This window comes from Neovison vison, chromosome 7, assembly GCF_020171115.1.
Source record: "Neovison vison isolate M4711 chromosome 7, ASM_NN_V1, whole genome shotgun sequence".
In the NCBI taxonomy this organism is placed as follows: Eukaryota; Metazoa; Chordata; class Mammalia; order Carnivora; family Mustelidae; genus Neogale; species Neogale vison.
The window spans coordinates 49,337,483-49,353,024 of NC_058097.1; the positions used below are offsets into that span (position 1 = coordinate 49,337,483).

Genomic DNA, 15,542 nt, shown 5'->3' on the forward strand with positions numbered 1-15,542 from the left:
GGTGGCTTAAAACAACACACTATTATCTTACAGCTCTGGAGGTCTAGAATCTGAAATGCGTCTTGCTGGACAAGGGGTTGACAGGGCTACATTTCTTTTTGGAGACTCCAGGGAGAACCTGTTTTTCTTTGTCATTCCAGCTGCTAGAATTTGCCTGAATTTGTGGTTTGCAGACCTCTTCCACCTTCAAAGTGGCTGGTCAACTCTTCCATCACTCTGACACTGACTCTTGCCTCCCTCTCCTACATGTAAGGACATGTGTGACTACACTGGGCCCACCCAGGTAATCTAGGATAGCCTCCCTGTCTTAAAATCAGCTAATTAGCAACTGTAACTCCACCTACTACCTTGATTCCCCTTGCCTTATACTGTGACATACTTACAAGTCCTGGAGGTTAGGATGTAGACATCTTTGGGGGCCATTATTCTGCCTCCTTCAGACCACCCTCTGGCACCCAATTATTTGTATCCATACCACATGAAAAATACATTTAGTCTCTCTCAGCACCTCCAGATGTCTCAACCTATTACAGTACCAACTCAAAGTCTATAATTCCATCTAAATCTTGAGTTTAAACACTAAATCAAGAATTGGTTGAGGCTCTGGATATGATTTGTCCTGAGGCACAATTCCTCTCTATGAGCCTGTGAAATTCTAGAAACAATTCACATGGCCCTAAAATACCTAATTGCATCTTTTACTTTAAATGCCTTTGCCACATAATGTAACATAGTTACAGGGTCTGGAGATTAGGACATGAACATCTTTGGGAGTCCATTCTGTCTACCACAAAAGCATTAGATGTCAGGGTATTCATACTACAGGATATTCCTACCTAGCCATTAAATAAATCTAGAGAAGCATGTTCACAGAGAAGTAATTATCTTTGATATTTACAGTCCAAATACAGTAACTTTTTTTCTACAATCAGGGACTCTTACACCTGTGTCATTAGATGTGACAGCAAGAATACTATTAAGATATATAAATAAAACGATCAGTGCTGGAAAAGAATTCATAAATTCTCTAAAGGAATGTGAGATTTATGTGCTGCAAATGCTGTCAAACGTATTTGTATGTATTCTGAAATCGTATAAATCAACATCCTATTCTGACTGTAGAATGCATATTCCATAATGCACCTAAGTAACAGAATTCTTCACAGCCAATTCCAACAACCTTTTTTGTTTAACAGGAAATGTTTGATTTTATTCACTCAGTAAGTAACAAAAAGGGAATAGGCAAAATATATGAATGGCCTGTCTTCAGACATAGAGTAATAGGAAGATCAGCACAGCTAACTTGAAAGAAGGGGAAAAAAATGAAGGGAGTCTTATGACTACCCCAGCCTGGACAGAGTTTCCATTCTGTAGCATAGGGAGGGGGAATCTCATCAGATCCTGGCAGTTTCTCCAAATCGAGGCAGAGTTTAGAGTTTGGAGAATTCAAGGCGGCTCAAATTTATGGTGCAGGTTAAAGGAGAGGAGAGGGCTGCACCCAAGGCGAACCCATTCCCCCACATGATTTGAAGTTGTAATCAGCACATATGTGTGAGGAAGCTCCCTGGGCTGGAGGAACGAACAGGCAGAACTATCCTTGGAACTTGCACAGGTTGGGAGTAATTTGTTTCCACCAGTGGGATGGAAACCCCTCCCAATATTTGGAAAGTCACAGCGGAACTTCAGAAAAATAGTGCCTCAGTGGGTCACTCAGATTGGCTCTAGAGTAATGGCTGCTCTGAGCCCTCCGGACAAAGGATAGATACAAGCTGCTACAAAACCAAACTGTTTCCAAGCAGTTTAACTGCCCAGTAGTATTTAAAGAAGAGTATTTAACCTACGCCCAGTAGTATTTAAAGAAGAGAAAGCAGTCCATCAACAGAAAACCAACAATGTGGAAATCATAGTGTCTGGCATCTAGTCAAAACTTACCCAGGTATGCAAAAAACAAAAAAACAAAAAACAAAATTAGGACTTATAAACATGATGAAAAGTCAGTAGAGACCCAGGATTGACCTGGGTGACATAATTAACAGAAAATGATGTCAAAACAGCTATTATAGATACTCTGTCTGCTTAAGAATGTTGTAGTAAATGGATTATAAAAATTACTGTGGGGTTTCCACATGAGCAAAGGGGTAGATGAGGCCAGTCTAGTGACTAGAGCCCCAACCCTAGGTTGTTCAGCCTTCCAGGAAGAGGTCAGAAGGAGATAATTTCCATCAGTGAGGACCTGATCCCATGAGGAGGAGACCCAAGCCCAGCTGAAGTTGGGGAGTGTAGTTTGGTCTCTTTCTAGTCCCTCTGGCTTTTCTGGGAACTGAGGCACCTGTGCTGAGGCACAGTTTTCTGGAAGGTGCAGTTTGGGATATAATTGTCTTCCTAGTTAGTGGCTAGTGCTTCTTGGCTGTTTGGCTGTCGTAGGGGTTCTGGAACATGCAGTCCATCTGCCTTTGTTTTTCTTCACATGAGAATTCTGCCTGGGTTCAAGTAGCTATTAAAGAGGGTGCCTGTCAGACCCTATTAAAGATGACTGGGGCTTCTATATGCAGCATGTGAGGGAATTGGTTTTCTTTGGGTCGATTCCAAGCTCATCTGTGGCTCAGCTTGGACAAGGTGAGATCTTGGTAGGTCTTTTCCAGCTGTGTGACTGCAGCAAGAGATGGCTCTAGAGAGCTCTTGTTGTGTGGGAGGCATTTGCCCTCATTCCTCCTGCTCTGGGGGGCTAGGTGGACCCCATATTAGGAGCTTGGGAGGGGAGTTTGTGGGTCCTACTGAACCTTACTGTTCCCTTGATCCCATCCCTTCTGCTCCTGGTCCCCAGAAAAAAGCTTTGGTAGTCTGTGTTCTGTGGAGTGTTTTGTCCTGGCCTCCTCTTAACAGCTCTTGTCACCACAAACAGAAAACTTCTAGAACAATGTCTGCTATGCAGTGCCTTGAAGACTAAGCAAGCAATTTTGAAATAGTATTGGTATGAATGGGATGATGATTTCAGCGGAAAGAAATTTGATTTACCTACTTTAGAACCTCACAACACCGTCTATACAGATTTACAGATTCTACCTACTTTTGTCTTGATTTCCAGTCTAGAACTTGGATCTCTAGATTTTTGAACCTGCCAGACCTCAGGGAAGAAGTCCAGAATCATCTGTCCCACAAGAAGTTGCCTAGTGCTAGTTCTGTATAGGGGAGCAGTTACTCCAGGTTTGGCTTTCTCTGTATTTGTGTTTTAGAGGTGAAGGTAGACTAGAAATTCCTAGCTGGTGTGTGAGCTGATTGGTCTGCTCTCTGAGGGCTCCCTTTTCTTTCTTTCTTTCTTTTTTTTTTTTTAAGATTTTATTTATTTATTTGACAGACAGAGATCAAAAGTAGGCAGAGGGGGAGGCAGGCTCCCCGCTGAGCAGAGAGCCCAAGGCGGGGCTCAGTCCCAGCACCCTGGGATCACGACCCGAGCCAAAGGCAGAGGCTTAACCCACTGAGCCACCCAGGCGCCCCAAGCATCCAACTCTTGATTTGGGCTTGGATCACAGTATCAGGGCCGTGGGACTGAACCCTGTGTTGAGCTCCACACTGAGTGTTGAACCTGCTTGGGATTCTCTCTCTCCTCCCCACCCACCACCCCAAACCCCTGCACTCATGTGCTCTCTCTAAAAAAAGGAATTCATCCCCCATGAAAAGAAGGGTGTTGAGTAATTGTCAAAACTAAAAGCTGCGGTGCCTGGGTGGCTCAGTGGATTAAGCCTCTACCTTCGGCTCCGGTCATGATCTCAGGGTCCTGGGATTGAGCCCCTGCATCAGGCTCTTTGCTCAGCGGGGAGCCAGCTCCCCCCCCCCCCGCCTGCCTCTGTACCTACTTTAGAACCTCTTTCTCTGTCAAATAAATAAATAAAATACTTTTTAAAAAAGAATATTAAAAAAAACTCTAAAAGCTTGTCTGTCATTGAAATTGTCCTTTATTCTTTTTTTTTTTAAGATATTTATTTATTGGACAGAGGACACAGTGAGAGTGGCACAAGCAGGGGGAGTGGGAGAGGGAGAAACAGACTTGTCACTGAGCAGGATGAGATTTGGGGCTCCATGTTGGGCTCAATGTGGGTCCTGAGATCATGACCTGAGCCAAAGACAGAGGCTTAACAACTGAGCCACCCAGGTGCCCCTTGTCTCCTTTACTCTTAATCAGAGCTTGCTTGTCAGATATGCAGAACCAGAAAAGACGGTAGACTAAAAATGCTGATGATTTCCAAAGAACAGAAGAAAATGACCAAGGCCCTGGTGGGTTTTTGTTTCTTGCCCTTGTCATCATGGATTTGCAGAGGCTTATAAAAATAACAATTGGAAACATACAAACACTCCTAAATTCAGAACTGAAGGAAGAACAAACCATACAATCAACATTAGGGCAAAGGTAGAATAAAATGTAGACCACTGAATTTGCTAAAGGAATGCAGGTGAATAGATATATAAGAACGTATGATGTAGGGGGGCCGGGCTGGCTCAATCAGTTAAGTAGCTGCCTTGGGAAGAGTGCCAGCTACTAGGTTCTGCTCAGAAGAATCTATATCTGGGTATGATGCTAGAGAATTCTAGCAATCTGTGACAAAAGTTACAGATGATTGCTCTGTGTCATGCAAATTGTCACAGACCATAGCCTTTCCTTTTTCAGTTGCCCTGGCTTCCAAAGAGCTTCAAGATACTGGAGTTCAGTTTATAGGCAATAGATTCTTAGTCTGTCTTCTGTTCCCAGATAGAATTTGTGTGCTCTCACCTTCGATAGATACTTGATCTGTCAAGGTGAAACTGTGTCAATTCCTGAGACTTTCATGCTTTTCCTTAGATGTCTCCCACCAAGTCCAATTATAAGTGTCCAAGTCTTTGTCATTTCCATGAACAGGCTATCCAGCTACCAAGCCAGAAATGATCCTTAATTTTGAGCATAAAGAAGAGTCATGGAGCATAGAAATGAAATGCAATGTCAGTACTTTTCAGGTAAGTGAACAACTGAGAACAAGAAGATGTGAGACTTTGAAAGTAACGTAGTTGGCCATGAGAGGATGACCCCTTCCAAATGCATTTTAACAAGGGTCAGGCTTTAGAGGTCCTTACCAACACCTAAATAATTAATGAGGCTCTCATTTGCCTGGTGTTTTGGGGAGATGTGCACCTCTTTTTCTCTCTTTGGATTGATTTATGTTTGGTAGAATGTTTCCTGTACAGCTACCAAACCTCCTCCTCCTCTTCTATTTCCTCTGTGGCAGTGGCCCTTCCTGTTTTCTCAGCAGCTCTTATTTTCACCCCTTTTACCTGATCAAGGGATGTAACAATTCTAGTTAACACAGAAGCCTTTTATCCTAGGTTCAGGTTTTTGGACTTCAGTGGGCCTTCTCTGAATGTATCAAAACAAGCTAGAAGGTGGGAATGTTGACCACAGTGGTGGTGTCTAAATATATTAGAGCTTGTTGTCTGTTGGATAAAGAATTAGAAAAGAATCAGTATGAGAGGTGCCTGGGTTGCTCAGTCGATTGGGCGTCTGCCTTTGACTTGCATCCTGATCCCAGCATCCTGGGATCAAGCCCTGCCTCGGGCTCCTTGCTTGGTGGGAGGCCTGCTTCTCCTTCTCTCACTCCCCCTGCTTGTGTTCCTTCTCTCGCTGTATCTCTCTCTGTCAAATAAATAAATAAAATCCTTTTAAAAAAAAAAGAATCAGTAAGAGGGGTTAACTATGCTTATCTTTGAATGAGAAACCAAGATTCTTCATTCCAACCTGCCTCTACCAGATGTTTGTTCAAGACTTAATGTTGGCATCTGTCTTCGGTCATTGTCTGCGCCTGATGGATGACTTTGTCCATTCTCTGGGCATCTTCAAAAGTCTCCAGAGTCAGAGATCATGAAGCTTCATCCTTGCCTATTTCTATCATTTGGTCCTAGTGTGGTTTATTCATTTTCATGGCCTTAAGAATATTATTTATAGGGGCGCCTGGGTGGCTCAGTGAGTTAAAGCCTCTGCCTTCGGCTCAGGTCATGATCCCAGGGTCCTGGGATCGAGCCCCGCATCAGGCTCTCTGCTCAGCAGGGAGCCTACTTCCTCCTCCTCTCTCTCTGCCTGCCTCTCAGCCTACTTGTGATCTTTGCCTGTCAAATAAATAAATAAAATCTTTTAAAAAAATACTATTTATATGCGATGAGTCCCACATTTCTGTCTCCAACCTAGACTTTCTTCTTTTATTTATTTATTTATTTATTTTTGATTTGACAGAGATCACGAGTAGGCAGAGAGGCAGGCAGAGAGAGAGAGGAAGGGAAGCAGGCTCCCTGCTGAGCAGAGAGCCCGATGGGGACTCGATCCCAGGACCCTGGGATCATGACCTGAGCCAAAGGCAGAGGCTTTAACCCACTGAGCCACCCAGGTGCTCCACAGGATGACATTCTTTTTTTTTTTTTTTTTTTAAGATTTATTTATTTATTTGACAGACAGAAATCATAAGGGGGCAGAGAGGCAGGCAGAGAGAGAAGAGGAAGCAGACTCCCTGCTGAGCAGAGAGCCCGATGCTGGGCTCGATCCCAGGACCCTGGGATCATGACCTGAGCCGAAGGCAGAGGCTTTAACCCACTGAGCCACCCAGGCGCCCCACCACAGGATGACATTCTTTTTTTTTTTTTTTCAATTTATTTATTTTCAGAAAAACAGTATTCATTATTTTTTCACCACACCCAGTGCTCCATGCAAGCTGTGCCCTCTATAATACCCACCACCTGGTACCCCAACCTCTCACCCCCCCGCCACTTCAAACCCCTCAGATTGTTTTTCAGAGTCCATAGTCTCTCATGGTTCACCTCCCCTTCCAATTTACCCGAAAGCACATACCCTCCCCAATGTCCATAACCCTACCCAGGATGACATTCTTAAAGTGAAAATCAGGACATGTTATCTCCCACTAATACCTTGAATGGCATCCTGTTACTATTAGTATAATATCCAAATTCCTCCTACATGTGAGCATTTCCTGACTCCTGCCTAAATTTTTGCTTTTTTATGTAAAAATTTTTTGAAGTGTAACATACACAAAAATATATAGATGTAAGGGTACAGCTCAGTTAATTTTTACAGTCAGTATACTGTATAACCAGCACTAGATCAAGAGTACCAGAGTACTGTGCAGGGTGCCATTGTGTGAACATAAAACAAATTCTCCCTTCCACGTTCAGGCTGTTATAATACTCCTACATATCTTTACATAAAGGTCCTTTATTTTATATTTTTCTCCTATTGAAAATGTTTATTTCTGAGCAATTTAGACTTAGTGAGAAATCCCAAAATTATACATGAATTTCTTACATACTCTTTTTTTAAGGTTTTATTCATTTATTTGAGAGAGAGGGAAAAGAGAGAATGAGTGGGATGAGAGGCAGAGGGAGAAGCAGACTCCCTGCAGAGCAGGGAGCCTGACACGGGGCTCGATCCCAGGATCCTGAGATCATGACCTGAGCCCAAGGCAGACGCTTAACCGACTGAATCACCCAGGTGTCCCTTACATATTCTTTTTTCTAGATTTCCCTAAGTGGTAATATTTTACCACATTTGCATTATCACATTCTATCCACCTATTATTCCATTCACACACATACACACATCCTGTTTTTCTGAACTCTTTATACCAAAATACTTGAATGTGTATTTCCTAGAAATAAGTTAATTTTTCCAAGTAAACAAAATACTAAAAAAAGAAAAATATCAGAATATTGGTGTGGATATAGAACCATTACCGAATCTACAGAGCTTACTCAGATTTTACTGATAGTCTCATTACTGTTTTTTATAGTAAATGGAAAAAAATATTTTTCTGGACCTTTCCTTATTATCCTGCTCATTCTATTGTGAGTACATTGGCTTTCACTCAGAAGTCAGAGCTCACTAATTATGACCCAAATCCTTTAGGTAAGAAACCATATGGATGGAATAAATGTGCAGTGAATTCTTATGAACCACTCATGACCTTGCTTCAGAGAACTTGTGCAGGAAAGAAATCTCATGAATGCTGTGATTGTAGGAAAGCCTTTTCCAGTAAGTTAAAGCTAATTACTCCTCAACAAACTCACACAGAGGACAGACCATTTGGGTGCAATCAATGTCCAGAAGCCTTCATTACAAAGTCAGCACTCATCTGTCATCAGAAAACTCATCATAGAGAAGGGAAATCCTATGTATGCAGTAAATGCGGGAAAGCTTTTCCTTGGAAGTCAAAACTCACTTTACATCAGAGAACTCATTCAGGAGAGAGACCTTTCAGATGCAGAGTATGTGATAAAGCCTTCATGGTTCAGACACATCTGACTGCACATCAGAGAACTCACACAGGAGAGAAACCATATGAATGCTCAGACTGTGAGAAAGCCTTCTCAAAAAAGGCTCAGCTCATAATCCATCAGCGAATTCACACAGGAGAGAGACCATATGGATGTAGTCAGTGTCCAAAAGCCTTCATTACAAAGTCAGCACTCATCTATCATCAGAAAACTCATCGTAGAGAAGGGAAATCCTATACATGTAGTAAATGCGGGAAGGCTTTTCCTTGGGAGTCAAAACTCACTTTACATCAGAGAACTCACTCAGGAGAGAGACCTTTCAGATGCAGAGTATGTGATAAAGCCTTCATGGTTCAAACACATCTGACTGCACATCAGAGAACTCACACAGGAGAGAAACCATACGAATGCTCAGATTGTGAGAAAGCCTTCTCAAAAAAGGCTCAGCTCATGATTCATCAGCGAATTCACACAGGAGAGAGACCGTATGGATGTAGTCAATGTCAACAAGCCTTCATCCAGATGTCAGATCTCACTAATCATAAGAAAACTCAGCATGTAGTCAGGAAATCTCATGGATGCAACTCTTATTGGGCACCGGAGAACTCACACAGGAGAGAGGCCCTATGGGTGCAACAAATATCCAAAAGCCTTCTTCCGGAAGTCAGCTCTTATTAATCATCAGCGAACTCAGCATAGGAGAAAATTCTCTATGCAATGACTATAGGAATATGAGAAATAGTTTTTGATTAATCCTGTCTATTCAGAGAACTCATATAAAATAGAAATGTCATGAACGCTTTGATTATTGTAGACCATTCTGGAACTTCTATAGGAATTAAACCTTCTAGATGCAATGAAAGCTGTAAGCCTTTCATCTGAAGACTCCTCTCATTATACCACAGGGATCGCACTGAAAGAGAAAAACATTGTAAATGCAGAGATTGTCAAAAATTTCATTTGAAACTCATAGGCTATGTGTTTAGGAGGAAACACCTGTGGATGCAGTGAAAGTGGGAAATCATTCTTTTCAAGTCACATTTGTTATACATTAGGATATTCATTCAGGGGAGGGATCCTGCAGTTGTAGTGAGTGCAGAAAAGACAAGAAAAATCATATCTCATTGTACATCGTATTTGACTTTATTATTTTTTGGAATGACACGGAGGAAAACAATTTTTAGGAGTTAATAAAATTTATTAAACAAATATGCTTATAATATTATAACATTTTATTAGACATAAAATACTAAGTAATAAAATCTCATGGAAATAGAAATGTTCTATTTCCTTATATCAGAATACCTTATAATATATAATTTGACTTAATAAGAATTCTAAAGCATTATATTGCATAAATTTGCTGTCCTTGTTTTTACTGTCTTTTGTAGTGTTTCTGCCAAGTGTGATGAACTATCACTACTTGAAACTGCTATTGTTCTAGAGCTTTATTTCTTAGATATGTAAAAGTGATAAAAGATTTACATGGAATACTAAAAAATAAGCAACATATGAGACAAAGGGGGAGAAAAGACTTGTGTTCACGTGTGTGTTCATGTATATTTATTGCAATTGCTGTATAATGCAGGAACTTTGAATTTATTATGAAAACATGTCCTTGGGCACTAGAAACATTTTCTCTCTTAGCATTTCCTAAAATGCCCAGTATTTACTAATATTAAGGATAACACTGCAGAAGTTGGAATTCTTGAACATAGCAGGAATGGAAAGTGGTTCACTTGCTGTGGAAAACAATTTCGCAATTCCTCTAAAAAGTTAAATAGAGGGGACGCCTGGGTGGCTCAGTTGGTTAAGCGGCTGCCTTCGGCTCAGGTCATGATACCAACGTCCTGGGATTGAGTCCCACATCGGGCTCCTTGCTCAGCAGGAAGCCTGCTTGTCCCTCTGCCTCTGCCTGCCACTCTGTCTGCCTGCACTCACTCACTCTGACAAAAAAAAAAAAAAGGTTAAATGTAGAATTACTATATGACCCTGGAGTGCCACCCGCAGCTATATTGATTACCTATGCAAGTGAAATGTTGTTGAATGAACATAAGCCTCCAAAACATGATAACTGAAAGAAGCCATACACAAGGGACCCCATATTGTATTCCTGTTTATATGAAATGTGGAGAAGAAGTAAATCTATAGAGATGGCAAATTGGTGGGTTCCAGGGCCTGGGGAGAAGAAAGCATGAAGACTGACTGATTAATGGTTATGGATTTGTTTGTTTCTTTTTTAGAACGATAAAAATGGGAACTAGGTACAGGTGTAGTTGCTTAACATTGTGAATGTAGTAAACATCACTGGATTGTATACTTTGAAATGCTAATTTTGTTTTATGTATATTTTTACGTCAATAACTCCGCTTCAGTCTGCGACGAGAGAAGAATTAGGCACAAACAAGTCAGCTGCAAGAGATTGGGAGCAGTGGAGGATGGTGGAAAAGGACTGCTGCCACGAGCTACTCCACAGTCTCACTTTTATTGGATAGAAAACAATAGCCAATAGAAGGATTGATGAAGGTCAAACGTTAATCCTGTCTTGCAGACAAGCAAGGAGGAGGATAAAGTTTATAGTTAAACAAGCACATTCAAAGGACTCATCTAACTAACAACGGGCGCTTCTGGGAAGAGAAAGGATCAATAACGGATAAGGGAAGCAGGCGGTTTTCGTTCCAGCCGGAGCTGACCCGGTGTTCCCGGGTGCTCGGCTTCCCTGAAGCAGGCGGCATTCCGCCCTGGGCGGGTCGGGCGTTCCTGGCTGCCAGGCTTCTGTGAAGGTGCGGCCTTCCGCCCTGAGCGAGCCAGGTATCCCCAGCTGCCCAGCTTCATGATCGTACATCGGCCTTCTCCCCAAAGACCTGTTGCCAGTATATGTATTTCTTAAGGCCATATCTAAATGTGCTTGGTAACTAGTAAAATCCTCCAGGGGTTACAGTTTAAGTAACAAATTGTTCCGTGGGGCAGCAGCAAATAACGAATATATTTGGAAAAAGTACCATTGAAAAACTGTTGATTTTTATCTGTATTTTGAGTGCCTGCATTCTTGCAATGATAAGGCAAGATTAAATGGTAAAATATTAATGGTAATTAATGAAAAAATAACTGCTTAGCAAAAAAGATGCAAATATATCTTCTTCATCTTAATAGATATTAGCTACCAAAGCTTGACAGCTAACTTCACACTGAATGAGCAAACTTGAGAGATGTTCCCTAGTTGTCAGTGAGGTCTGCTGCAGCATCTCTCCTGAGCTAGAGATCTTAACCAGCACAATATGTCAATAATAAAAATGAAAGGGCTTACTATTGCAAATGAAGGAAAAAGTTGTCATTATTTGCAGATGAACTGATTGCCTAGATGGAATGACAGGAGAATCCACAGACAGCCACAGAGAATAATGAGTTCAGCAGGATTCTCTGGATACTTGATCAATATGCAGCTTCAGTAAAGTGTTAGTATATAAATACATTATCACACTAAGGAAGCATCATAAAGTCCTACATCCTTGAGTGGTTTTTTAAAAATCATGTTGATTTTTGTCAAAAGCTATTTTTAGCATCAATATTGACAGTCATATGAATTTTCTTCTTAGATATATTAAGTGAATTTTATAATAATAAAACATATATGGTGAATTTTAGTGTTATTATTTTATTAATAAAATTCCTGTTCTTTCATTCCTGGTGTATGTCTCACATTTTTTTTTTTTTTTTACTGCCATATTTCTAGTATTTTTTTCTTCGGCCCATGTTTTATGAGGAGGAATACTTTAAATTTCTAAATATAAGCAACACATTCAATCCTACATTTATTACTTATTGCTAAAGCACATACATACACATACATATGTTTTTTTAAAAACTGGACGAAAACTGCTGGAATGCACACCTGAGATCTGTGGTTATCTCTGGGAAGAGAAGTAAGCCTAGAAATGAGAGAAAGGATGCAGACTAACTTCTTTCTCTCATATTTTTACATTATTTTTCCTTGTATATATACATAATGATTTTTTAAAGTAATTTACTAAATTAATAAAAATGTAATTTTCTATATATTATTACAGAATTACTAAGTGCTGGAATTCGTGTTACATGTTTCCACAAAGCGTTTATGTCCTTCCTTCATGGCATAATTTATATTCTTATATTTTGTATATGTGTCTCCCACATTAGGCTGGGAGCCCTTAGGTATAATGATCTAGTTCGGTTAATCTTGGTATATCCGAGGACTCACAACCTATTTGGGCATATAGTAGATATTGAAGAAACTTTTTGAAATGAAAGATAAGGCTTTACCTTTGAGATTATGTTCTGGACACACACACTTAAGGATTTGGGAAATCAACTAAATAAAGAACCATCTTGTGTGGCTGTATGAGCATAGACAGAAGCTACTCTGAGTGGCAGTTTTGAGTTCACTGGTATGGAGTGCTCTTCCCAGAAATCTAATTTCTGTCCAGGGCGTTGCCAGGGGCCCAAGAGTCCCTGTCAGAGCTGGGTATATTGGAACAAGTCTGTGACCTGTGCTGTCACACTGAATTCTAACTTCATGACCTTCAGAGTCTCTGCTGAACTGCTTCTTCACATGACCCCAGGAGAATGATGTTTGATGACTTTTCTTGGTCCAGACTGGGATTGGGGTCCTGGGGAATACCTTTCTTCTCTCATCCTATGCTTCCACATCATGTACAGGCCAGGCCATGCATGGAGGCCCATACACTTGATTCTCACCGGCATGGCTGTGGCCGCCTTCTTGGTTCTTCTCTATAAGGGGATCCCCCAGACGATACCTACCTGGGAACTATCACCTAACCTGGGCAACACTGGATATAAACTCATCTATTATATTCATAGAATGGCCTCAGGCCTTTCTCTGCACCACTTCCCTCCCGAACAGGTTTCAGGCTGTCACCATCAGCCCCAGAACTTGTCGGGGGATGGGGCTCAAAGACAGAGCTTGGAAGAACACCGGTTCTTCCTGCTTCCTATGTTGGATCTCCAACCTGCTGAGAAGTGTCTTTGTTCCTATGCTGTTAGAAGCTCTTCAGCACATTCACAATTCTACCAAGATACAGGATTATCTTCTAAAACTCCTGAAACATCTAGTACGACAAAATACACAATTCTAATGATTTTCCCAGATGGTGTATTCACGGGAGTCATGATTGGATCCAATGTATATACGGTACTTCTCCTTCATGGACACCACCAGAGAGTGAGGCATATTCACATCCTCAGAAATGCCCACAGATTCTCACCACAGGCAAAAGCTACTCAAACCACCCTGCTTCTAGCAAGCATCTTCATTTTTTTCTTTACTTCACCAATTCTATTCTTACAATTTATAATGTTTTTTGTTTTTTCAAATCTCACCTTTGGCTGCAGAACACTGTCGGCTTTCTATTGGCATGTTGTCCCACCCTCAACCCTCTGATATTGTTGCTTCAAGATCCCCAGCACCAAGATTCTGCTCTTAAATGGCGAATGAAAAAAATCTCAAATTGCTAATGATGCACTCACAACACAATTTTTCTTCGAAGAATCTAGTTATTCACTTAAACAAAGATATATGGATGTCTAAAACATGACAGACACATACCCAAGATACTGATGATGAGAAGATCTATATGACATTGACCTAGTCATGTAGAGGCTTTCAGCTTCATATAGAAGACAATCAAATAAGTACAATACTGTATAAATGTTAATATTATCTTGATGCTTTGTCATTTTTTTCCTTTGAAATGTTCGATGGGAGCATGGAAATAAAGTTGGACAGAAGTAACTTTGGGACATCAGAATTTTTAATGGTTTATTAGGACAATTATTAAATTGGATGCAGTATTATGTAGTGATAAGCCGTCGTCTTTGAAACAGAAGAACTAAAAAGCTATTCATTCTGATTTCCAGCTGTGTAAAGTGGAGTAGGTGCAACTATTCAAACATTTGTATTGTAAAATATACCATGCAGAAAAGTATATTGAACAGTCACACAGGGCACCTGGGTGGCTTAGTCGTTAAGTGTCTGCCTTCAACTCAGGTCATGATCCCAGGGTCCTGGGATCGAGCCCTGAATTGGGCTCCCTGCTCAGCAGGAGGCCTGCTTCTCCCCCTTCTTGTGTTCCCTCTCTCACTGTGTCTCTGTCAAATAAATAACTAAAGTCTTAAGAAAAAAAAAAAGCAGTCACACACGCCGCTATCAGTTTAACATAAAATGGCAACAGCTACGTGTGAACAACTACCTACTACCACTCAGATCAAGCAACAGAACATCCCAGAAGTCCTATTTATCCCAGTAAACACCCCTCCCTTCATTTTCTATGGGCTAGATCTCTTCACAGAGACACTCCTGGAGTTCTTTCTTGAGTCAATTTCACTTCTCTAGATTTCTCCTTTGCTAGAGACATCCTTAGAGTCTCTTCTGCTGGATTCCCTTTTCCTTGCCCAGGGAATATTTTCTTTGCTGTAAGGACCTCAAAACTCTTCCAAAACAGCCAAGATGTCCCTGAATGCTTCAGGCAATGAGTCTAAGTAAATACATCATGCACTTAGGTCTAGTTGAAGGGTGAGGTCCAGAAGGGTCCCCAGTGGCAGGAGCTCTCTCTCTGTGGAACTGGAGTGCACCATCCTCCTGGCACATGGATATGTTCACCAAGCTGGAAGCTCTCTGTAGTTTATGGATTTTTAAAAAAATATTTTATTTATTCATTTAACAGGGATCACAAGTAGGCAGAGAGGCAGGTAGAGAGAGACAGAGAGAAAGCAGGCTCCCCGCCAAGAAGAAAGCCCGATATGGGGCTTGATCCCAGGACCCTGAGATCATGACCCGAGCTGAAGGCAGAAGCTCAACCTACTGAACCACCCAGGCACCTGGATTTTTTTTTTTTAAGTAGGCTCTACACTCAGCGTGGGGCTTGAACTCACTACCCTGAAATTGCTGCTCTGACTGAGCCAGCTAGGCACCTTGATTATAGATATATATTTTTTATGGACACTTAATCACATAGGCAATGTTTCATTTGATAAAGGGATTTTAGAAAAATCTTTCGTAAACATCATACTTAAAGAAACTTTGAAAGCAGGAAGAAGACAATATTGCATCATCACACCCTTTCAACATCGGACTGGAGGTCTCACCCAGAGTAAAGGGAAAAATAAAGGTTTAGAATGGAAAAGGATGGGGGAAACTCACTATTTAATGAGAATATGGGAGGGCGCCATCGGGGTCTTTGCTTGGC

General features: G+C 41.1%; 1 protein-coding gene across 1 annotated transcript; it reads left to right on the forward strand.

Moving 5' to 3' along the window:
* Positions 1-210: 210 nt before the first annotated feature.
* LOC122913354 (zinc finger protein 84-like) lies at positions 211-9,768 on the forward strand. The gene is made up of 4 exons (XM_044260104.1): positions 211-283; positions 4,892-4,986; positions 7,934-8,825; positions 9,693-9,768. The coding sequence occupies exons 2-4, from the start codon at positions 4,947-4,949 to the stop codon at positions 9,766-9,768; spliced, it is 1,008 nt and encodes a 335-aa protein (XP_044116039.1). The 5' UTR covers positions 211-283; positions 4,892-4,946.
* Positions 9,769-15,542: the final 5,774 nt, after the last annotated feature.

Coding starts and splice junctions, on each gene's coding strand:
- LOC122913354 (XM_044260104.1), top strand. CDS start 4,947: ATGGAGCATAGAAATGAAATGCAATGTCAGTACTTTTCAG. Junction 4,987..7,933: donor GCAATGTCAGTACTTTTCAG/GTAAGTGAACAA, acceptor CAAATCCTTTAG/GTAAGAAACCATATGGATGG. Junction 8,826..9,692: donor CAACAAGCCTTCATCCAGAT/GTCAGATCTCAC, acceptor TGTCTTTTGTAG/TGTTTCTGCCAAGTGTGATG.